At 48.5% G+C, this 22,942-nt stretch overlaps 1 protein-coding gene across 2 annotated transcripts in view; it reads right to left on the reverse strand.

Annotated features, from left to right (window-relative positions):
- The window catches only part of INTS1 (integrator complex subunit 1), a 29,641-nt gene extending 7,069 nt beyond the window's left edge, over positions 1-22,572 (reverse strand). Inside the window, exons 1-36 of one of the 2 annotated variants that reach the window (XM_075436316.1) lie at positions 22,418-22,572; positions 22,013-22,303; positions 20,868-21,064; positions 20,499-20,636; positions 19,610-19,769; positions 19,145-19,250; positions 18,674-18,860; positions 18,390-18,535; positions 17,946-18,087; positions 17,423-17,599; positions 17,044-17,152; positions 16,350-16,470; positions 15,608-15,685; positions 14,915-15,072; positions 13,658-13,754; positions 13,172-13,263; positions 12,787-12,847; positions 12,206-12,403; positions 11,822-11,951; positions 11,455-11,634; positions 11,214-11,363; positions 10,463-10,642; positions 10,174-10,278; positions 9,088-9,255; positions 8,623-8,734; positions 8,004-8,162; positions 6,703-6,849; positions 6,195-6,293; positions 5,689-5,813; positions 4,720-4,974; positions 3,872-4,031; positions 3,188-3,328; positions 2,596-2,776; positions 2,384-2,507; positions 1,726-1,844; positions 571-658 (exon numbers count right to left, since the gene is read on the reverse strand). In XM_075436316.1, coding sequence (XP_075292431.1) covers positions 571-658; positions 1,726-1,844; positions 2,384-2,507; positions 2,596-2,776; positions 3,188-3,328; positions 3,872-4,031; positions 4,720-4,974; positions 5,689-5,813; positions 6,195-6,293; positions 6,703-6,849; positions 8,004-8,162; positions 8,623-8,734; positions 9,088-9,255; positions 10,174-10,278; positions 10,463-10,642; positions 11,214-11,363; positions 11,455-11,634; positions 11,822-11,951; positions 12,206-12,403; positions 12,787-12,847; positions 13,172-13,263; positions 13,658-13,754; positions 14,915-15,072; positions 15,608-15,685; positions 16,350-16,470; positions 17,044-17,152; positions 17,423-17,599; positions 17,946-18,087; positions 18,390-18,535; positions 18,674-18,860; positions 19,145-19,250; positions 19,610-19,769; positions 20,499-20,636; positions 20,868-21,064; positions 22,013-22,303; positions 22,418-22,475 — 5,139 coding nt within the window. In that variant the 5' untranslated portion in view covers positions 22,476-22,572. Of the gene's footprint in view, positions 1-570; positions 659-1,725; positions 1,845-2,383; positions 2,508-2,595; positions 2,777-3,187; positions 3,329-3,871; positions 4,032-4,719; positions 4,975-5,688; positions 5,814-6,194; positions 6,294-6,702; positions 6,850-8,003; positions 8,166-8,622; positions 8,735-9,087; positions 9,256-10,173; positions 10,279-10,462; positions 10,643-11,213; positions 11,364-11,454; positions 11,635-11,821; positions 11,952-12,205; positions 12,404-12,786; positions 12,848-13,171; positions 13,264-13,657; positions 13,755-14,914; positions 15,073-15,607; positions 15,686-16,349; positions 16,471-17,043; positions 17,153-17,422; positions 17,600-17,945; positions 18,088-18,389; positions 18,536-18,673; positions 18,861-19,144; positions 19,251-19,609; positions 19,770-20,498; positions 20,637-20,867; positions 21,065-22,012; positions 22,304-22,417 lie in introns of both variants that reach the window. The other variant, XM_075436315.1, reaches the window with a different exon arrangement.
- Positions 22,573-22,942: the final 370 nt, after the last annotated feature.

Raw genomic sequence — 22,942 nt, forward strand, 5'->3', positions numbered from 1 at the left:
AACTGGAACAGAACATGTCTTAGGCCTAGACTTAAGAACTCCCCCATATCTAGAGCTCCGCAAGCATGCATCACAGCCCCAGATGAAGTCTCTTTATCCCTCTTCTACTTCTGAATTCATTTACTTCCAACTCTGCATGTGTGTGATGGAACAAAAACCACAATTCAGTCACCAAACCAAAGAAATTCCTCTGTCGAGAAGAGACGCAATCCCTGTTTCTTGGTGAAACGGGAATTATCCCACACTTGGTTTTAGCTTGCTCACCACTGTAGCCTTGTGCCTAGATGTTTAACAGATATGGTGGCAACTGCTGCAGGAGCTGCAGAGGAAATGCCAAGTGGGCAGACTTACGTGTGTTCATATCAGCTTTCTGGACTCAGAATTGCCACTGTAATATGTAACACAGCACAGCAGAGCAGCTAAGCAACCAGCTGAGGTACATGCAGCAAACTTGGCATGCTGCACCTGCATCACTCCAGCCACCTCTTGGGCCACGGAAAAAAAAGGCATTGTGAAAGCATCGCCTCTCACTCCTTCCAGAGAGGATTCCTGGAAGAACTGAACCACTACCTGAGGAGTTCTTTGGTCCCTTCCCTGCCAGATCCGAGGAATGTGAATACAGGCCCACAAGAAATCCAAGGATGCAGATGGGTCAAACCTGCCAGAAGACAAAAGAAGACAGATTTGCAATTAGAGTCAACGCAGCCCTTGGGCAGCACACAAACACATGGCAGTGTCTCTAAACATCATGAGTACTGTGAAGAAAGAAACATCTGCAAATGTAAAAATAGGATCCATTAAGTCCCAAGAAGGGGTTTGGTTCCATTCCCAGATTATGACTAAATATTTGCTGCAATAAGCACGGCACAGGATATGGAGCTGAACAAATGGCATTCAGCAAGAGTGTGGTGGCTACACAGAGACTTGCATCACAAGGCCAGAAGCTGGTTATCAGCACAAACAATTGGTACAATCAGACCAGTGACCCTACTGTCCCAGTGTCCAGAACATCCTACCCTGCCTGTTATCCTGGATTGCAGAAATCACTGGAATTGTTAGTGAGCAAGAGATCAATAATAAAACAATAAGAAAACTGAAATACTGCCAGCTTTAGAAGTATCGCTACTTTAGTCACGCCCTGAATTACCACCGTTAGGTGTTAGCATTTCCTGGTCTATAAGTGTAACAAGTTTAAGCAAGATACTACTACAGTGGCACTTCAGTATTTGAGAGCAATGTACAGAAGCCGAGAGCGAGGGCTGCTCCAGAGATCAGACTGGGAGCCTGACATCAGGAAGACAGTTAGAGAAAGACCAGTAATGGAGTTTAGTACAACCAAAAGATCGAGCAGAGCCTGCCCAGGTACAGAGACTGCCATCAGTTCCCTATCCAAGCCATCTTTCAAACCTCATGTTCATAAAGATTATCAACAAGGGCAATGCTAGATGGATTACCCAGTGATTAGCACTTCCTGTTTAGAACACAGCCAAATCTTTATGTGCTGCTTCCATCAAACAGCAGGTAACATTTATATCAAGGTACACAAATCAGCATGACTGAAATCAGCATCCTTCTCACAAAGCCTGTTTTTGGCTTGGTTACATCTCCTGGCAGATGCACACTGGAGCGTGGCAGCTCTTGTTCTCAGCTTCTGTTTGTTCTCTCTCAGACACAATTTGTTGTCCAACTTACAACTCCTTGCTAGGCCTGAAAAACCAGACTCACCTTTGCTCCCGGTTTCTGCAAAGCAGAAGCCTGATGCACTGGTGTAGCGTGGTCCAGCTGGACTGGTGAGTGAGAAGAGCCAAGAGATACGGGCGGAAGGAGGGCACCTGGGACCCTGCCTGAAAGGACCAAACAAAGAAGAGATGTAATAAACAGACCCTTGCTGCGAGGTGGATGTAGGAGATACCGTGCATATTACAGAAGGAGGATGATCCAGGCAGACAGACAGCACAGAAGACAACGTGTGGATTTAGGATTTGAATTGCAGCACTTTCTAACACAACACGGCATCAGCTGTGAAATTCAGTTTTACTCTTAGCTTTGGCATAGCACTTCTGGGCAAGCAATTTATCTGTCTGCAAAAATACCAATGAAATCACAGCTGGCTGGGCTGTTATGGGACTATGTTGTGTCTGTAACACACTTTGAAGTCCTGAAAAGAACACAGCTGAGGAAATATAAAGATAAGAGGAAACATAAGCCTTGCACTAGGAAGGATGCACCAGAATCCCTCTGGCAGTCAGCCTGTACTGCTTCGGAACCAGTATAGCAAGGCGTGGCAAAACATAAAACCACTCCTTGCCCTGTTACCAGGTGCAGGTCAGTACCCCAGTAAGGTGGTCTCAGCACAGTCGTCCCTCTGCCCAACAACCCTTACTTTGTTCCAGGAGAACAGTAGCTTCTGCTGGAGATCAGGGCAGCTGCTGATCACCTCTGGGTCCAGCATCTCCAGCCAGTCATTGAGAAGGCCAGAGGAGGGCCCGAGCCAAGCTGCTTCAGTGCTGAGAAGAAACCAAAGCCAGCATAGTATCAGCGGTGATGTCATGAACCCAGACCTACCAGTGAATTCCCACCATTGCCTAGGCTCACCTGCAACTGTCCAGCTCCTCCTTCACTGGTGTTTCTTCTTTGTCTTGGAGTAACAAGGAGCTCACCACAGCAATTGGTTTCATGGCAGGAAACCTGGCAGTGGTCTCAACAGTAGCTGAGAAGAGGACAGTCAGGAGTTCCTCCAAGTACGGAGAGTGAGTTTCAATTAGACCTTGAAGAACTAGTAGAGGGAGAAAGATGTCACTCATTAGCTTCAGGATGTGGTGAAAGCTATGGAACCTTATAAGAGTATCATGAAAGCAATCAGTCCAGCATTCCCAAGAGCCCAGCTCAGCAAGGAAGAGGAAAGCCATTTTTGTCTGGGATAGTAGGCTTCTATTTCTCATTTTGTGAGCAGAAACCAACAGTTTACCAAGAGACTTAATCCCAGCCCCAGATCACAGTTTATAAACCCACATACCAGTGCAGGGGAAGGAGGTGATACAAGATAGGACCAAGTTTAGATCAGTTCACATTTTCTGATCCAGGCAGAAGGCAGCTTCCCACACCCTGCACACCAGGCACTCCCTTGCTGGGCTGGAAGTTCAGCCTGCTGCTGCAACAGCGAAGGAGGGCAGAAGGACAGCCATACCTTTGCTGATGAGCTCTGGCTCCACATTACACTTCTCTCCTGACTTCAGGGTTGCAATGATGGCACGTACCGTGGAGCTGATCAAGTCAGTGTCATGACGGAAAGTCAGAGCTTCTGTGAGGTGCAAAAAGCCACCTCGAACTGCAAAGAAATCACAGCATTGGCATCGCAGGGCCAAGCCAGCCCCCACATCAAGCTTCCCTCTTAAAGATGCCCCATGTGGCTCCAGGGCACAACTACTCAAACATCCAAACACACTACACTCTACTGCCATTTTACTCTCCCCAAAACCCTTGACAGCTCTTCTACACATTACAGGGACACGTGGTTAAGAGAAAATTGTATAACCATAAACGCATTTCCATCCCTAATCTTTCGGTTACAGACTCCTCCTCCCAACAGACAGCAGATGATAAACAACTCTACAAGTCATGATGTGACCTTGTTCAAGAGGTGTTCTTGCATGTTCATCTTTCAGGACTACAGCTAGCACAGAATTCCTCGCCTGAGCAATTGGAAGTAATCCCTGAAAGATCCACTGTGCTTGGTGAGATGCTACCAGGTGTCTACTGCAAACCCCCAGAGCTAAATCACTTGTCTGCATCCTCGTGGAGTTTGTATTGCAGTTTTGCTTCTGGCCCTTTCTTGTCCCACTGAGTCCCATAAGCTGCACAACACCAGTACCGTCACTGATCCTGTGCCTTGAGGAGTACTGCACAGCAAAGGCCTTCAGCTGAGCTCGCAGAGGACCATCTTCCACTGCAGGGTTCTCCAACCACTGCAGCATCTGCATGAGGACTTTGAAGAAGAGCGAGGAGAAAGCAGTGTCTTGTGGCATACAGCGCTAGGGAGAGCGGAAAAAGACTTGCTTATACACATTTCAAGAATACAACAAAGATAGCAGAAAAGGTGCAGATAGTGGCACATACTGCCAAGAACACATAGAGCACACCTACTCTGTTGGACCACAGCTCACTCAAATCAAGGCAGAAGTTTCTAGTGTACAAATGCAAGGCAGAAGACTCAGTCACACACATAATACCTCTCTCAGCATAACTAAGGGTAAATTTCTGCCTTCTTTCATAGCGATGAAAGGAATGAGATATTTCATTGGATAAATCTCAGCCTGCTCTGAAGATTTCTTTAAGGAATTACAGACATCAGCTCTCAAGTTGTCTGCAAGTGCTCTGGCTTGCAAGACACGTCCACGCTACAAAACAGCACAGACCAGAGATCCCAAAACCAACAGACACCCACAGCTGCAAATCCACAGTGCTGCGCAGCTCCCAGACTAGGCAGGGTACACCTAACTCTGCGTGTAAGCCCCAGTTCTCAGCAGTTGTAGGCTAATGTGGCCAGCCTGCATCCTGCCTAAGTCCAGACAACTTGAGTTCCTCTGTGCCAGGCTCCATTTCCAGCATCACAAAGGTAGAGGGTCTACACACAACAAAGCAGATGCTCTGCAGACTTTCTGTTTCCTCCCCACCCCTCTCTGTTCAATGCTACAAAGATTCTTGTCCCACATTGCTCACCTGATACTGGTACAACTGGCGCATCAGCGGGCAGGAGACGAAGTGGTTACGATGCATTGCCATCACCAACGCGCCGCTGTGTGGCGAGTTCATCAGTGCAGCTACTGCCTGGAGGAGCCGTGCTGTGATCCCAGTCACCGGCGCGTTCCCCTGGCGAATGCGAGCCAGTTCCTGCCCCAGGGCCTGCTGCAAGGCCAGGGCAAGCGGGCGCAGGTTTGAATTCTGCCACCGTGGGTCTGGATTCAGTGGGAAAAGCTGGTAGGATACAGAAGGCAGTATGTTTATGAGAGCAAATAAAAGGACTTGCTATACCATAAACATCCTGAGGCAGAGGACTGATTTACCTTGTACAATCACACTGACTGCTGGCTTACTGGAACCTTCTGATAGAGCTTTTTCAATATTTTAGCACCTGGTCCAGGAACAGGCGCAGCATCTATGCGATCCCAACGTGACTATCAACAGTGACACCATGCAGGAATCACCATACTACCCAAATACAGGCAACCAACTTGGCCAATTAATTCCCTGTAGGCTCCTTCTGGAGTCAGCGGAGAGAGGGAAGCTCTGCAAGCAGACAAGCCAGAGTACAAATGCTGTTTGCACACAGCTTTGCTGCCAAGGCCCTGCGAGCATTTCACAAATCCTCCATCCGCTGCTGAGAGGAAAGGCACTATACACAGAACAAACAAGGCGCAGAGACAGTAACACGCTAGTAGGCACTGACAGTACTAGACATGATCAAAAGCCACACCATGTTCAAACCACAAGAAAAAAAATCCTTCAAATCCTTCCAGTATCAATTCCACCAGGCTGTAATGGTGCAGCCTCATCACATGCAGGGCTTTCATACTTCCTGCCTACAAACCCAGCAGGAGGAAGGGGTCAGAAGATGTAGGTAATAAGGGAAACTGATTTTATGAAGCCGCTGCAACGAAGTAGCCGACTGGCTAGAGGTTATAGCAGTACCTGCAGAAAGATGCCTGCTAGATCATCTTCTGGGCCCAGCACCCGGACCTGGCTTAAGGCCCGGATCCGGCTCTGGCCTTGAGAGTTCTCAGGACTAGACTTTGACCTTGCAGTCTCAGCACTGTCTGCAAGAGGAATAAATGAAAAGAAAGAAAAATGTCATTACGGTAGCTAGCAACTGGAGCCCCAACACTGGATCACCTTCAACTTTACAGTTTCTTAACTACCAAGGAATTCAGTAGCTTTTCTCTCAAGGCCAAGCAAGACCTATTTTTACCGTATCACTCAGAACAACTCATTGTAGTAAACTCAATAATACCGGAACTTTCCCCTTCGCCAGGAGTGCAAAACTCTAGCAAGGACTGGTGTCTAACTGTACCTTGCTGATATGCTGCAACACAACCCGTTCTGAAGGCAGCTTTTCCTGTCCTTCTCAACAGTAACAGAGGAAGGAAGTTTGGAAGACAACTTTGATATTCAGAAGTTTAGGCTACCCCAGGCAGTACCTCGGCGGGCTGGTAAGGATGCAGTGAGCAGGGAGTGGAAAGTCTGGCCTCCTGTCGCTCCTCTCTCATGTTGAACCTCCACAAGGTGAGCCATATAGTCTGAAAAAGGACAAGATATGAACACACCATCATCTCCCCCTCTTTAGTAAAGCAGGGCAGAATTGGTTGCTGTTTGTACAGCTCCTGCAGTGAATGGAATTTGCTGTTCCCATGGACTTTGTAAACATGATGCTTCTCAGCCTTATTTTTTTACAGGTCAGCCTCCAAACTGCTTTTTAGACTCTGCACAATCCAATCCAGAAAATTCTCTCTACTTCGGGAAATACAGCCAAGGACCATCCAGACAAGCTCTAGGGAGGTGCCTACAGTGACAACAGGCTGCCAAAGCAGACTGTGCACAGAGTTTGCTGAACTAGTTTGGATTCTTCCAGGGAAGTCACAGCAGATACTTGTGAAAACTATTCAAGAAAAAGTAAAATGCCTAGTCAGCCTCATATGAAGCTCTTACTCTTGTCCATGATGTTCTGCTCCAGTGTCTGCGGATCATGAGATACTGCCTGATCCAGGTATTGCAGGAGCTTGCTCATGCTGGAAACTGGGATTCCAAAGGACTGAACAAAGAGAAGGAGCTGCTGTGGCTCCAGGTCCTGCAGGGCTGAAATACAGAAACAGCAAGTACTCAGATCTCTGAATTGCTCACAGAGGGTTATCCCTATTACCTGATCTTTGTGCTGTTGGACCAACAGTGACACTTTAATGACCAGGCTGCAGAAAGCCTAAAGCCAGAAGTCTGACAGCTGCCTACTATGTTTTCTTTGCTCTGCAAATCATTGCCTTCTTATTGCATCTTCCAGTTAATTCACTCACTGGCTAATCTGATCTTCTGTTTAATTTGATCAAAACCTCAGGAACCCAATAATTCGTATTAAAAAATAACTTCAACCCTATCTGTTGATGTCTGCAGGCAGGAATTATTGAATAATTCAATCACTGGCTATAGAGAGCTGTCATTTAATTAGTAAGAAAGGGAAGAAAGCTCTGAATACCAAGAAAAAGAGCACTGACAAGCTGTGCAAGGACAAAAGTAACTACGGTTATAGTTTACATGCTTCAGACACCGTTCTCCACATTTTGAGCACACCATGCCCTGTGGAAGCAGTGCTGTGCCTGTCGTCTGGTGACTGCACAGCTTAGTTCAATCTGAACTGTAACAAAGATGGGGCTCCCATTCAGAGTAATTTCCTTTAAAATGCACAGAAAGTGCAATATCCACACATTCACTCTCCTACTCTAAAAGTAATAGTGACTGCATCTAAAAGCCAGCAAGATTCAGTGCTTGGATCAGAGTGGGAGGAAATGCCTTCTATACTGCAGTAACGAGCTCTACCAAAGGCACTGAATGCCTCTTTAGTCTCAGCTTTCAGTGGGTTCTGCTCTTAATGCTGTGGAGATTAACCTGTGGGGTCTGATGGTTAGCAAGGTTGTATCTGTTCTCAAACCCTTGTTACATGAACTACATCATGGCTGAGCAGGGAATCCCACAACATTCCCTGCCTGGAACCAGCTCATATTCTGTACGTCTGTTTGACAGTCCTAAGGGATGTAGCAAATAATCTACTGTACGTTTAGATTGCGACTGTCACAAAATCCAGAGACACGCTGCTCAGCTCTCTGCTCAGCTGCAGTGCCTGCAGTGCCTGATGGCCTCATCCCAGTAGGACGGCTGGGCACATAGAGGACTTGAGCAGCGAAGCCTCTCCCTTCCTTTCAGGAGGGTCTGAAATACCAACAAACATCCCACAGGCTCACCTGCATCCACAAGACGCGGGACCTCGGAGCGGATCATACGCAGCTTTAGCCAGTCCGGGAGCAGCAGAGCCTCCTCTGAGGTGTCAACCAGAAAAGCAGTAGGAAGGGGCTTTTTCTCTGGGAACCATATATCCAGTAAGGTATAAAAATCACCATCCCCTGCTTAAGAGTGGATACAAAGTTATCTCTCATGTTCACAGGCACCTAGAACACCTTAGCCTTATCTGTACAAATCAATACACCAGAACACTTTCTTGTTCAAAAGGTCACAAACAACTTGGGAATCAACACTATCAAGTGGAACTGTGAACTACACATCTGAGTTCCCAGTTCTCACACTACAGTAAGTCTGAGTCCTTCTTGTTTAGCAGGGAGGGACACGCCATCATTTTGGTATTTCCTGCTGTCTGAAGAAGGCAAAAAAATACGCCTGCAAATCCTTCACTCTGTGCAGCAATATTCTGATAGATCTTACAGCTACAAACAAATACTGCAAGGGACAAGCCTGTGAGTAGAAGGATTAACACCACTCTGACCTGATCCAGGAGATGGCGGACAGAGGAAAGGCTCTCTGTATAGCCCATGACCCCTTGAATAATTCTGAGCACACTTCACTAACCTTGAGGCGGCCCTAGTGTCAGGAGAATAACCATGGCATGAACCACAAGGATGTGCATAGTGGCTGTTTCCCCACTAGTCCAACGAAGGAACACCTGATCCTGGGACTCTGACTGGAAAAACGCAGAAGAAAACCGGATGAACAAAGGTGGGGAGAGAAAGGAGAACGAGATCTGTGAGATGCAGATGAAAGGAGAACATGAGAATGGACAAATTAAGTCAGATCAAAGTTCCACCTAGCCCAGTATCTCTAACAGTGGCAACAAAAGCTACTCAAGGAAAAGTTAAAAAAGCTTTTCATGGACACATACACTTGGCTCTGGTATTATGCAAATGTCCAGTAATTTTCAGATCAGGGAATTCTTGAACCAGAGGTGGTTTCTACACTCAGTAACCCACAACATGCTTCTCTTGTTAACTTGTCCAGTTTCTTCTACCTGCTTAACAAACGCAGGGAGGCACTCACCCAGCTGTACACCTCCTCGCCCTCCTTACTCTGGCGCATGCGTTTGATGTAGTGAGAAAAGATGGAGAGAAGAGCAACAAGCACTGCATCTGATTCAGCACAGTACGAGAGCTTGGAGAAGAGGTGAGACATGATGGTAGAGCGTTCCACTATGAGTCGGGCTACATCCTGCAAGGGGAAAGGATCCATAAGGTCTTTGCTGAACAACACAGCCAGGTCCTCTGGCTTCACTGCATCACATTCTCCAGTTTCCATCATCAGCCCAGCTAACACCACTCTGGAGATCAACATGTAGAGTCAAGAGCAGAACCATCACAAAAGAGAAAACACCAGTGCTTTGCATGCATCTTGTGATACCGTACAGTGTCTTCAGCTGTAGCATAGCTCCATTCTCATGCATCCTATTACAAAGTGAGCATTTACTTAGTAAAAATCTGATTTCTCTGAAGAAACAGATCTACTGACTCTTACATTTAACATTCTCCACGTATCTAAACAGATTTATGCAGGCAGAACATGTGAGCCTCTAGGTCTGTGCCCCCATCTCCAAAAGACTGTTACGAAAGATGGAGTTCAATGGACTTAGAAGCAATGAAAAAACAAAGGACCCAGAGACAGAACACTGAAAACAAAAAACATTGTATAAAAGCCAAACATTGAAAAAAAAATATTTAAAAATCACCAAAATGAAAAAAAAAAAAGAGTGCATATGCCACCACTAAGGTTCCTGACTTCCCATTCTCTCCCCAGATACACGTGACTGCAGGTTTAGCACCCGCTGACTTGCGAAACACTACCAGCTAGTTGGATTTCCTTCAAATCACTATCCACTCTTGCATTCCCCATGCCATCTGAGATGGGCTGCTGGACTGGAGGTTATTGCTCCGGTATAGTTTTGTGATATGAAACCAAAGCCACAAGTTGCCTTCCAACACATATGCAGAAACACAAACATGCAGTTAGCAGATTCACGTGCTCTCAAGAACCTCGTCATGCTGGTACAGCAAGTCACATGTCTACCACCGTCCTGACACACGCCAGGTCTCCCCCATGCAACCCCTCTGCCCAGGCAGCCGGGCCTCTCACCAGGGCGAGGTCATTGTGCTGTCCCTGCTCCTCCACTGGCGCATGCTGGGAGAGGTACACCAGGTAAGCACTGATGGTCTGGGGATCTGTCTCCATGTGGATGGCCTAAAAGAATTTCTCTCATTAGAAACCAGGATTTCATGAAAACAAGCACCAGCACAAGAAAAAATACTTCTGCAAGGATATAAACATGTCAACATCGCACCCACACGCCAGTTTGCTCAGGTTTGTTTTAGCATGAGTAGGACAAAGAAGCGGCTGGTCACTTATCCCAGCTACTAACACCTACCTGCTGCAAGGCAAGAGCTGTTGTCGCTCTAACACTGTCAAAGAGCGGCAGCTTTGGGAGGTCTCTCAGCAGCCACTGATACCCCTGCAGCAGTTCAGAATCGCCAGAGTCCTCTTCCATGGGGTGATCTTTCTCCTCTCCATCACGCAGTCCCCCTTCTGACAGCACCAGGGACAAGCCCTGCAAAAGTCACAAGGACGTAGCTGTTGCATTTGAAGCCACAGCTGGACCACTCGTTTCATACTTGTGAATGTAACAGAAACAAGCTTCAAATACCATGGAACAATCCAAATGCAGCACACAACAGGTTTCACATCTCATATAAAGGGTTTGCTTGACAGCTACCCTGCTTGAAGTTTCAGTTTTCATCTTTTTGAGCTCTCTCTGCAATTCTGCTTGCCTTGACTGCGCTCTAGAGCACCAGGCACTCACTCATTTACATTCCCCACAGACAACAGCTGCTGCCAATTAGTCCACGTGGCACATGATCTGCTGAGTCTACACCTGAACTTCACAGGAAACATAGTAAAATCCAGCTCTATCCAAGGAAAGTACTACCTGGCTGTTGAACAAAGGCGGCTTCTGAGCAGCAGGGAGTAGAAGTGCATTTGATGGGGTTTGGAGATTGAGACAAGTTACTGAAGAAGGATGGCATGAAACAATTTCACTGCACTGGCTCTGGTCTCATGAGAATCTAGGAATCTGCCCTCAGCTTCTGATAAACCCTAGTCAAGATTTTCATTTTGCTCACCTTCATGGCCAAGACCCGTGAAGCCACCTGGGAGGAACTCAGGCGTCGTAGGAAATAGTCAAGCACCTCGCAGGTTGTCTGTTCATCTGCTTTGGGACCCAACAGCAAGTCTTGCAACCGTCCAAGCAACTGCCTTTGTTTCTGTTGTCTCTGTGGAGCAAGAAGTTGGCCTTTCCAATTAAATCAAATCCAGGATGCACAGAAAGTAGATAACAGAACCGATCCCCAGGAGACTACTTACCTGGCGTTTCTTGGCACGCTGCTCTTTACTCTCGCCCTCCTCTTCTTCTTCACCTGAGGTCGACTCATCAGCAGCATCGTGAAGCAGGAACTCACAAAGGCACTGCACAGGTAGGACGTCCAAGGAGCCCTCGCTGGACTGAACCAGATCTGCCAGCCATGGCATTGACTGCGATGAGGCCTAGGAACCAGGAGAATGACAATGCAAGATCAGCAGAACACAGATGCAGCACACCGATCATTTAATTCCTGAGCTGTAAACTGCCTTCCCCTGCATCTTTCTTAGCTTGCTTCTGCCCCTCACTCTGGTCAAGTTTCAGAGACGAGGGATCAGATCCCAACATTGCCAAGCCATCGAGGGAGCCCACCTGTCTTTGAATGATGTTGAGAAGAAAGTCAGGATGACGACTGCGACACAGGAGGTGGCCTAAGCGAAGTGACTGGTTCAGGCTTTTCACCTGCTCCAGGACATGTGGTGGAGGTCTGCGCGGGGGGCCCCTGCCAGAGAAACAAGAAGTTATCCATAGGCAGACACACTTTCACTCCGGTGTTGATGAGGATCAGTCAGCTCAGTAGTGCACGAGGGCCATGTGCAGGTGGCAATCAGAGAAGGACCAAATGTGACACATATCCCACGGGCTACCAAATCACAGGGCTCTTCTTGCCCACATCTACCACCCTACGAGCAGTAGTTTCCTGACTAGCATTAACTGGGATTTCATTATGGCACCAGACTGCAGAAGGCTACTTACTGAGGGTCCAGACTTGTCAGCTGGGACAGCAAGAGACTGCTGCTCTCTGTAATTGTTTGTTTTGTGGATGCAGCAGCCAGATGACCCTCAAACGCAAGAATCTCCTGTTTTTCCCTCTGGGAGATTTGAAGTTCACGATTAATCATCTCTGTGCGTGTCTCCTCATCCGTTAAAGTACATTGAGGATAGGAATAATTACTGAGAAAATAAGTTAAAAAAGAAAATGGTTATCTTCACCTATTCAAAACTCATGAACCACAGTCACAAAGTCCCCAGAACCTCAGCTCCATTAGGCAACATAGAAAAAACAAGGCAGCTTCCCAGAGGCGCCAGGGACACTGAGACCTTTTCAGCAAGGCACATTACAGTCATCCCTCCCTTTTTCTCAGCTTTATTCACTTGCTTCTAATATTTCTGTTGGGGGAAGGCACCTTTCCCACTCAAACTGCAGTGCTGCTGCCAGTCAGCTTACTTTACACCAGTCCCACAGAAAAGGAAGGAGACAGCTGGCACAAACGTCATTCAGAAGTATGTGGGTTTGGTGGCCTGTTCGATTTAAGCAGGGATTTAAGCATACTAACTTGGTCATGACCATTTCCATGAGCATCTTTAGAGAGGGGTATTCCTCCCATGCAGCCAGACCTGCAGCAGAGAAGCGCAATCAGAGATACAGGAAAAAAAGTGAGTCTTTATATATATTCTAACATACTCCAAGGTGGGGAGACACACAAACTCACTTTGGAACAGCTCACCACACTTTGAGCGCAGACACCGCGATTCCAGCCACGTGCTGGTCCAAACCCCCACGCTGTGTATTTTTGCACACACAGGAACACACAGTTAGTTAACTGCGGCTATCTCACCAACCCAGCACATGCCTTGGACACAGGCAACCAGACTTCAGCAGACAGCACTGTGGCCTATTTTTGCAGCAGAACTAGGATCCTGAGAAATGTCCATACTCACCAATGTTTTCAGGATTGAATGCAGCCACTACAAGCAGGAGAGGCCAGGCTTTCCAGTAGAGGGTAGAAATAGCTAGATTTGGAGGCTGGTACCTGTAAAAGCCATCAACAGATACAAATGGTTGGATTTGGTTACTTAAGGTCATCTCAAGACTGCTTTTCTCCTTAATCATGTACTATTTAGATTCAGCCACATCAGTTCAGGGGCTTTCAAAAAAAAAAAAAACAAAAACCAAAAAAACCCACTTATTCTAAAGCAGAGCAGAAAGATCAGAGTGCTTGCAGAGGAAAGTCTGTTCCATGACTCAGGTGTTACTTGACCTAGAGAAATTCCCACCTGAACATGACATTTGAAAGGTTTCCTCACGATTCTGCTACTAGAAATTGTAATAGGGAAAAGCATCTTAAAATCTGTGAGCCAGTATTGTTAGTCACAAGGTGAAAATAAGTTAGATCACAACAAGATTGTCTATGTGATAAGCCTTACCCTGGGGGTAGCTGGATATTCTCTGGATGGTGGTAAGTGCACAGATTTAAGACTGCATCGATCAGCTGGATTCTTTCTACCCTCAGGACCTCGACATCTGGAGGAGAAGAAAAGACTAAGCAAGTTATTGACCTGTCTACCTGGCTCAAAGTCCTTCAAGAAAAGCATCACAGTATAACAAAAATTTTACTTCAAGCAACTATGTTATTGTGGGCTTGTTCTCATGATAGTACAGTAACAAAAACCCAACAACACTTAAAAAGGCTACAAGTCAATACATAAGGATATCGAGCTTTTCAGCTGCAATTTGGTTTAAATTCTTAAGGGCAGTTTTTTTCCCAAATGCATCCAATATGATACCTGTATCTTTTTCAGAACTCGGATACACTCCTTCAGGTAAGCAGTGAATCTGCTCAGAACTTCTGGGGCTCAGAGGAACTAAAAACGCATTTCAACTTTGCTGCAAGTTTTCAGACTCACTCTAACTTAACCCTGAGTCTTCCAGTATTTGCAATGGTGCAGCATTTAAAATGCTATACTGAGAGGCTGGACCTGTTTTCACAGGATATTCAACAGCAAAGTCTAGCTCACTCCACTTGCACTGACCAGATCTGGATTAGACTTTGCTATTAACCAGTCAGAACTAAGAGCACGTAAGATGCTTTAGAACCAAACTCTGACACCTCCTCAGCACAAACACATACAGCTCAGCTGAATGGATGTACTCTCCAAGGACGCAGGAATTTGGACAAACGCTGAATGAATTCATAAAAGGGGTAAGAGTTAAGGCTGCTTTTGTAACAGTGTTTGAATAATGGAATTGGGAGCAGCATAAAATACACGGGTTAATTACTTTAACTTCCAACCCCTTCATTTTTGCATGGCTTAAAAATTTGTATTCATTTTACGGTATCTATTAAGAACTAAACTGAATTTTAAAAAGCCAGCTCAAAACTCTGGGTGGTTACTCACAGCCCTTCATCGTCAACACAACCAATAATTTCCCAAACACTCCATGATGGAAAAATAGTAACAGGGAGACATGGTAGGAGAAAATAAGAAGCTTCTCTAGTGTGAAAGCAACAGCAATACAAGTCTGGCTTCCAGCCAAATGCTTAGCCATCGTGACTAAAACATGCTTTAAGTGACACAAAGGGTCTCTGGTACATAGTAGGAGCTGCCTCAGCCCTGGCTGGCAATAAGAGGACCTGTAGACAGAAGTAACCACTTGCTGACTGGAGCTTCGTGCAGTCTCACCATCTGCTTGCACAGCCGCAGCCCGCTTCACCAAGTGGTCAGCAAGCTCCATGGCATCAGCAGGGCCAAGAGGAAGGTCCCGCGACAAACCGATCACAAGGATTCGCATCAGTGTGTCTTCAAGGATGGGCACCTCGGAGCAGAGGCGAAGGAAGAAGCTGCGTGAGACACGAGACATCAATTATGCTTCTTTTGACAGCAGCATGAGGGTTCCTGAAACCCTCCATGAACCCTAGAGCTAATCTGAGCAGAAGATAAATCACAGCTTAGTTCACAACCCCTTCCCCAGTCTCCAGCTCCAAATGCAACTACCTGTAAAAAAAACTGTTTTACGGAATATTGCTCGCATTGCCTTGTACCTCTGCACTCCAGCCTACTTGAGTCTGAGCTCCCTAAGGTTACCCCAGTACAAACCACACAGTGCAAGGCTGCCCTTCTTACAATTAATTACAGCATCAAGATACAAAACAGCTTGGCACAGGGAACGGGAACGAAGGAGGAAGAGGAACAGACAGAAAACAGAGCAACATCCCTCAATTTTAAGGCAATGCAACAGATGAAGAAAATCTAAGCACAGTTCCAAGCCTTTCCAAGACAGAGCCATATAAGGAACACCAGAAAACAGCAATTTCTCTGCCTCCAGCTACAGCAGCTCAGCGCCTGTACCCAGCTATGGGTGGGGCATGCACTCACTTGCGGTCGCTCTCAGGGGGCCAGTTGTCCCATTTGTAGTAGGTTTCTGGCTGTTCTGTGAAGAGCACCTTGTGGAGGCTGTAGAGGTGAAAAGGACAGTAAACACCATCTGCATGAAGCTCAAGAACACATTCAACAGTTCAGTATTCCCAAACTCTTGCTAATGCTTCTCATCCCACACATGAAGGAGCCCCCTCAGATGAGCTAGTCTAGCAAAAATAACAACTCACATCACAGTAGAGAGGACTGTGCAGTATGGGTATTGGGCATTTACACTTCCAGTGAACACATCTCAGACACTATTAATTCTGGCTTAACCTGCCTCAGTCACGCCTTGAGCCAGACCCCAGGATGCAACCAGCAGCAGGCAGAGAACACAGCACTGTCTGTGGAGCCCTCAACCACACAGCCTGAAAAAGCACATCAGACAAAAGAACAACAATGGGTCCACAGGCATCATGCTTGGTCAGGTCACTGGAAATTCCTTACTGGGTGGACCGAAATAACATAAGTCAGAAATATTGTCCATTCTCATACATTTCTGGTAAGAGGATGTATCTGCAGGAATTCCTGAGAGGCAGGCAGTCCCAGCCTGAACCCTGCTAAAACACTGTTTCTGCTCCATGTCTGAGAAGGGGAGAGAAATCTAACCCTGGCATTTACATGTTTTTTCATAATTTGTTATACACTGTTGGGAAAGGGACAGGTTACGCCCAGCAGATTACCAAGCTGACTCTCTTACCAGTGCACGTAGTCCTTTGGAGCCAGCTTGCTGATAGATGGAACGACCGTGTGAAGCCACCAGACAGCATCTCGTTGGATAGCAGCAATTTGGTTCTGGAAAGAGCGTAGCACTTCCAGGTCTGTAAAACAGGTCACAAACTATGCATGTATCGGAGCCCCACTGGGAGCCAAGCAGGAGAGGGTGGCCATTTCAAGAGCAAATAGTAACCAGGACTCTGAGGCACCAACAGTTAACCAGGGAGGGGTATAATCGGACAGCCTTGAGCATCCCAGCACTGACAGCGCACATGCTTTGCTTTCTGATGCGCGCTGCAACAAAAGCCTGAGATGTAGCACGAAGAAATTAGCCTTGTGAGAAGAAGACATCTGGGCAGTCACTTCAATGCCGCCCCAGAGGCCTGTCTTCTCAGCATTAGGTACTTGGTAACCTTTACGGCTGCCCCTCCAGGCTCAAGGCCCCTTTCCGCAGCCTTTCAACCACTGCTTCCATAGACACAAGAAGCACCCAGCCATGCAAACGCCCCATCCCCCAACTCTGTCAGTCTCAGGATGACAGCAAGCACCTCCACACCTCTGTTCAGAACGGAGGCTTGCACCCCTTCCTAATCCCAGCTGCAATGCTCCCCCAACCTCACAGGGAGATATCTACCAAGCTGCCCATCTTCAAAGGGAACCTAGGTTGTTCTGCTTACTCTTCTTCTCTCCTTTGTCCCAAGCAATTCCAGCCTCCTTCACCTGAGCTGTGATACCAAGCATCATGGAGACAGCTAGCAGATCAGTTATGTGGATGACAAACCGTTCCTTAAACAAAAACAAACAAACAAACAAACAAACGTAAGTTGAATCAGCAATATCCAAAGCTGCCTTCTGGAAAGGTGTTTCATCATCAAAAATTACAATCATGCATGTTTGGAAACAGGATATGGGAGCGCTGCTATGAAATCAGACACACAAATACCAACTCACTCAGGTATCAAAGAGCAAAAGAAAGAACAGCCAGAAACACAGATACAGAAGAGCCCGGTACACCACTGGTACATCCAGCAGCACACGGGTCAAACCAAGTGGTACCTTGAATTCCATTTCTGCATACTGGGCCTCCTTCCGTTCCTGCATAAGACCCAGGCAGAAAGCCTGGAAGTTGATCTCATGTTTCGTCTGCTTGATGATCTCTCGCAGCAGAGCCCGTGAAGCCCGCAGGTAATCATCTTTTGTAGTCAAAAGATCCTGGAACACCATTGCTAGGTACTGAGGCCATACAGAAAGAGAAAACTTTCAGTGCATTGTAACGTATCTGCATTCACAAAACGAAAAGACGGTGGGAAATAAGGCTGGTGGCACGTCTGTCCTTCAGACCCCGGGGAGCTACGTGTTTCTCATGAAACTTCATCACCACAAGGTTGGTCACCCAGAATTTGGGAGTTAGAAAATGCCCATGCACATTTATTCCCAACAAACGCGACAGTATAATATCAAAGCAGTATGACACAGATCACAGTTGTCTGTGGAAAGACTTAATTCGAGCATCAGCTCAGCTAAATCTCTCGGGCAAGGGTCTGGGATCACCATCAGCCACACAAGACTCTACACCTACCTTCGGAGCTTGCTCTGAGCTATGCTGAAGCACGGTATACAGGATCTGCATGTTGTTGGGATTTCTTGCATTTGACAGTTCATTGAAAATCACAAACTTAATTGTGGTGCCCAGGTTATCCCTGTGCGCATTCAGTAGCTCTCTGCAAGGGAAGACCAGTGGTATCAGAGCTGAGGTTTCATGGCAGCTAGACCCACTGTTTTGATTTCTCTCTGAAGTATTTAACACACAAAAGTGAAGAGGATGGAGCAGCACCTACGTCCAGTTATGGCAAAGGATTACTGAAAGACTTCCAGCTCAATGAAATTCATTTAAATGTTACACAGAACAGCCCGTGGTCCGAGCTGGTATTTAAAACCACTGTGCAGAGGCATTGAGACCGTCAAGGCCCTGGGCACCTCTTACAGAGTGCTTTCTCTTCCCGTCACAGACCTGATCACTCACCTGACACACAGCATGTAGTGGTTGAGAAGGACTTTGGGCTTGAGACGAATCTTGATCAGGTTGGAGATAACTTCCATGTCCTCTGAGCTGTGAGTGTTGCAGTTCATGCAGACTGACATCAGCAAGTCCTGAGCTGGCTTGGTCAGCTGCAGAGGAAGAAGAGAAAGGCTACAGCCACCTGCCACCACAGATCAGAAACGTAACGGGCACACTGCACGCGGCCCCCCTGGCTGGATTTCAGACCGGGTCCAGAAAAGTTGTGGTTTAACAGCTTCTATCCTTACCTTTGGATTCTGCAGCCACATCTCCAGCCTCTGTACAGCCATCTGCCGCACCTCTTTGTAGCCACAGGTTGCCGTCAGCAGTCGAAGGAGGTTCCTGGAGACATTGTCCATCGGCTGGCGGCGGTTGAGTTGGTCCCGCAGCATGTCTAGGACATATTCCTCCACACTCTCCGCAAGGTCATCATACCTGGGCCACACAAACTACATGGTATTCACTCCCACACAAGCCAGCTTGGTCACACTTTGCTGCGCCCAGAGATCAGCATCATTTCTAGTTCATGGTACGCATTACAAACAAACAATAAAAATCTACTCTTTTCTCCTAGAACCAGCTGTCTCTGATGCTCATCATCCTCTAGTAAGTGCCACAGTATAGTTAGTGCAGAGAGGGATCACCGCAGCACTGCAAGAGTGGGTGAGCACAGACAGATCTGCCACACAGCTATGTCAGGAGAAGGAGAGGCACTGTACCTGGGCATGAGCTGGCCCTCCTGCTCTGGGCTCATTTTCTCCTCTGCAATCAGCAGCTCACTCTGGCTGTCTTCCTCCTCTGTCATGGAAGGGTGTGGGCTACTCCCTAAGAGAGATCAGCACACAGTACGCTTCTTGAGACAACTCTATTTTCTAGAGATCGCTCACTCTCTTATGCATTCAGCTTCTTTCAAGGATCTCCTTCAGCAATGCTGAAGGATGCCATGAGTTGGTTCCTCACGTTGTATCACATAACAAGCACATTCTCCTGGCCTCCTTCACTGCCTGCCCTCAAACACTCCTGAGAAACGGAAGAACCCCAAAGAGGGGAAAAGCAATGCCTGGAACTCAAAGCCTGGCCTATGTGACTCCATCCAGTAACAAACTATTCTCACCAGTCAACAAGCTCAGCAGGGTCCATCCCCTCCCTACCACTTTGTTCCCAGTTCCCAAACATCTTCTTACCTGCACTAAGGTCCCCTCCACTACGTCCAACTTCCCCATGCAGGAGCATGCTCTTGGGAGGCATCTTTGTGTTAAAAGCTGTTTGGATGTTATCCACAAATGTCTTGCAGTGAGGGCTGTCCACCCAGATGCGCTCCCCAAGGGAGTCCTCAATGTAAACCTGCAAAAGAGGACACGAACCATGCTCAAGCCTTTTTTTTTTTTTCACTGGTTAATCAAAGGAGTATTTGTGAGCTTCCCCAGTTTTTATTTATTTTCAGTATACAGCTGCAAAATAGGCAACTAGCATAACCACTGCACGGATGAAAGAGCCCAGATGGTGCATGCAAGTCACGTGAGAGCAAAAAACCAAACCATCCCATCCCACGCTCTACTAGACACCGAACCTCTCCAGCAGCAAAGCTGAGCAAGCTTTAGCAGGGATTTCACAACAGCTTCTACCACCAAAATATAGAAGGTGGCCTTTTTAAAAACAAGTCTTTTTAAATAAACGGGCTGTTTTAATCCCTACAAACTAGACAATAACCAGTCTCTGTGACACTCATATCAATACAGATTGTCAAAGGCAGCTGAGAAAAGAGCAAAGATAAAGCAACAAAAGGCAAAGGAGACCACAGCATTTCAACAACCAGTGGAGATTTTCCTTTAAACAAAGCCAGGGACTCTGTTTTTTCTCCCTTGTTGATACAGCACGGGCCCAGTCTCCAATTTCTGCCTCCTCCAGCTGCATTCCCCACGCTGGGCGCCAGGCCACTGGATAACCCCTTCCCTTGCAGCAGGAATAAATCCTCTGCCTCTGTCCTGCCCCAAACACACGCACCCTTCCCAACCCCAGCTGGTTCTACCCAGTCTGCCCACAATCCGACAGAAGCCCCCTTGGTTCAACAACCTTGACAAAGATCTCTGGCCAGTTCTCATCCTCTTCGTAAGCTGCCATGAGAAGGTTGCAGGCCAAGACAGACACGAGGCTATTCCCTTTGGCTTTGAAATTGATGGAGGCATCTCTTCGGAGTAGGCTGCACAGTGCCTGGAATATCACCCACAAAAAATAAAATAATAATCAAGCTATCTAGCAAGAAAGCATACAGAAAACCTTTAGAAAAAGTAGTACAAATTGCAGCAGCTTGCCACAGAGGCATGGTATTTACAAAGACAATCAGATTATGCTCTGGCCAGAGAGAAACTAAAATTATGCTCACAAGTTGGCAGCAACAACAGGTCAGTAAGCCCGAGAGTCCTGATGCTGCACAGCCCTCACCTCGATAACCCCTTCGGTGGCAAATATGTTTGGTTTGATTTTTGCCAGGTACATGAGGCTCAGGTACAGCGTGGTATCAGGCTTGGCTCTGTTCATTTTCAGCTGCTTCACGGCTCCGCACAGCACCCCCTCAATGCGGTCATCGTTGCCTTCTGCCTCTGCTGCCTCAATTTCATCCAGCAGCACAGTGGGGACAACTGCAACCACCAACAGACGGGCATCAGCATTCACCCTCACACAAAGCAACCAGCCCCAGGATGCCGGCAGGGCCAGTCGCCAGGAAAGCGAAGCGTGGGTCTGCCCACTTTTCGTTCCTGCAATGCTTTTCCCTACCCAACCACTATTAAAAGTTCTCCTTCACACCTGACAACACCGCTCCATTATTTTTGGTTGGTCCTTGCTAGACTACTGCTCTGCAAATGTACGTAACACCACAAAAGGGAATGACAGTTCAAAAAAGCAAGCAATGTTCAGATCCCGAGTCTGCTAAAGAAACACACGACTAAAACACCATAATCCAAACTCAAAGACTTCCTCAGGGAGTCTTTCCGATGCCGCTATTCAACAGCAATCGGACAGGACGAACACACCCCAGCGCCAACAGAAGTGACAAAGCTGTGCCTTTGCCCCCACATCCAGAAGGGAAGCGCCTAACTGTCAGTATTATACTGACATATAACATATCAGGGCATGTGTCATATACTGACATACAACATACTGGGGCCAGACTCTTTTCAGTGGTGCCCAGCAACAGGACAAGAGGCAATGGCCACAAACTGAAGCACAGGAAGTTCCGTCAGAACATGAGGAAGAACTTCTTCCCTCTGAGAGTGACGGAGCCCTGGAACAGTCTGCCCAGGGAGGCTGTGGAGTCTCCTTCTCTGGAGATATTCAAGACCCGCCTGGACGCGGTCCTGTGCAGCCTGCTCTGGGTGACCGTGCTTCAGCAGGGGGTTGGAAGGGACCTCTGTGGGTCACACAGTCACCACCATGCTGTGATTCTGTGATATATAACATAATATACAGAGTGTAACCATCAGGCTCGGGGCAAGGCTCCAGGGCAAAAGCTCTGGGAAAGGCAAACAGAGCCCCGCGCCCTCGTGTGAATCGGTGCCGGTCGCGGCGGCGGCGCGGCGAGGCCTCACCTTCGATGGGGATGACGGACGGCTCCTTGATGGAGGGGGAAATGGCTCGCTTCTCCGCCACGGCCGCCTCTGCCAGGCGTCCCAGGGCGCTGAGGGGCGGCGTGGAGGACAGCTTGGGCCGCTTGCTCAGGCCGGGCAGCCCCGCCGGGCCCGCCAAGGCGGCGGCCGCGTCCCGCTTGCGCTCGGAGGGCAGCCCGGGGGGCGCCGGCTTCAGCAGGGTGGCGGCGGCTTTGCCCTCGCCGCTCTGCCCCTTGGAGCCCAGCGCGATGAAGTCTCCCGGCGGCGGGTGTGCTGCGGGGGGACAGGGGACAGGCGTGACGGCACCGGCCCGCGGCCTCCGGAGTCCCCCCACCCCCCCCGCCGCCCCCCTCCCGGGCCGGGCGGCCGCAGCCCGCCGGGACTCACCGGAGGGCTTGGGCACGGCGCTGGGCCGCCGCACGGCCGCCGCCTTCGGTCGGTTCATGGTGCCGCGGAGCGCAGGCCTCCCTCCCCACCGGCCGCCACCGCCGCTACCCGGAACCTGAAGCGCTCCGCCGCGCCCCGCCGCCAGAACCTCCCGCCCCCGGGGGCAGCGCCGCCTGGTGGCGGTAGGGCGCGGCGCGGGGTGCACTGCCTCCCCCCAGCGGGCTGGAGGGGGAACTGCACCCCGGGGAGGGGAGGAGGAGATGGGGGGTGGGATCGAGGGGTCAGGGGGAGGGCTGGGGGCTTTTGGGGGAGCCTGGGGCCAGAGAGGGACTGGGATAGGCGGGGTGGGAGGGGCTGAGGCGGGGGGGGGCTGCTTGGTGGCGCTGGGGCTGGGGGGGCCTGGGATCAGAGGGGGGTTCGAGGCACTGCGATGGGGGAGCTGGAATGGGGGGGGCGAAGGGATTGGGGGCAGAAACTGAACATGGGACTGGGGGGGCTGAGATTAAAGGGCTGAAACCGGGGGGG

The sequence above is a fragment of the Opisthocomus hoazin genome, chromosome 15 (assembly GCF_030867145.1).
Source record: "Opisthocomus hoazin isolate bOpiHoa1 chromosome 15, bOpiHoa1.hap1, whole genome shotgun sequence".
In the NCBI taxonomy this organism is placed as follows: Eukaryota; Metazoa; Chordata; class Aves; order Opisthocomiformes; family Opisthocomidae; genus Opisthocomus; species Opisthocomus hoazin.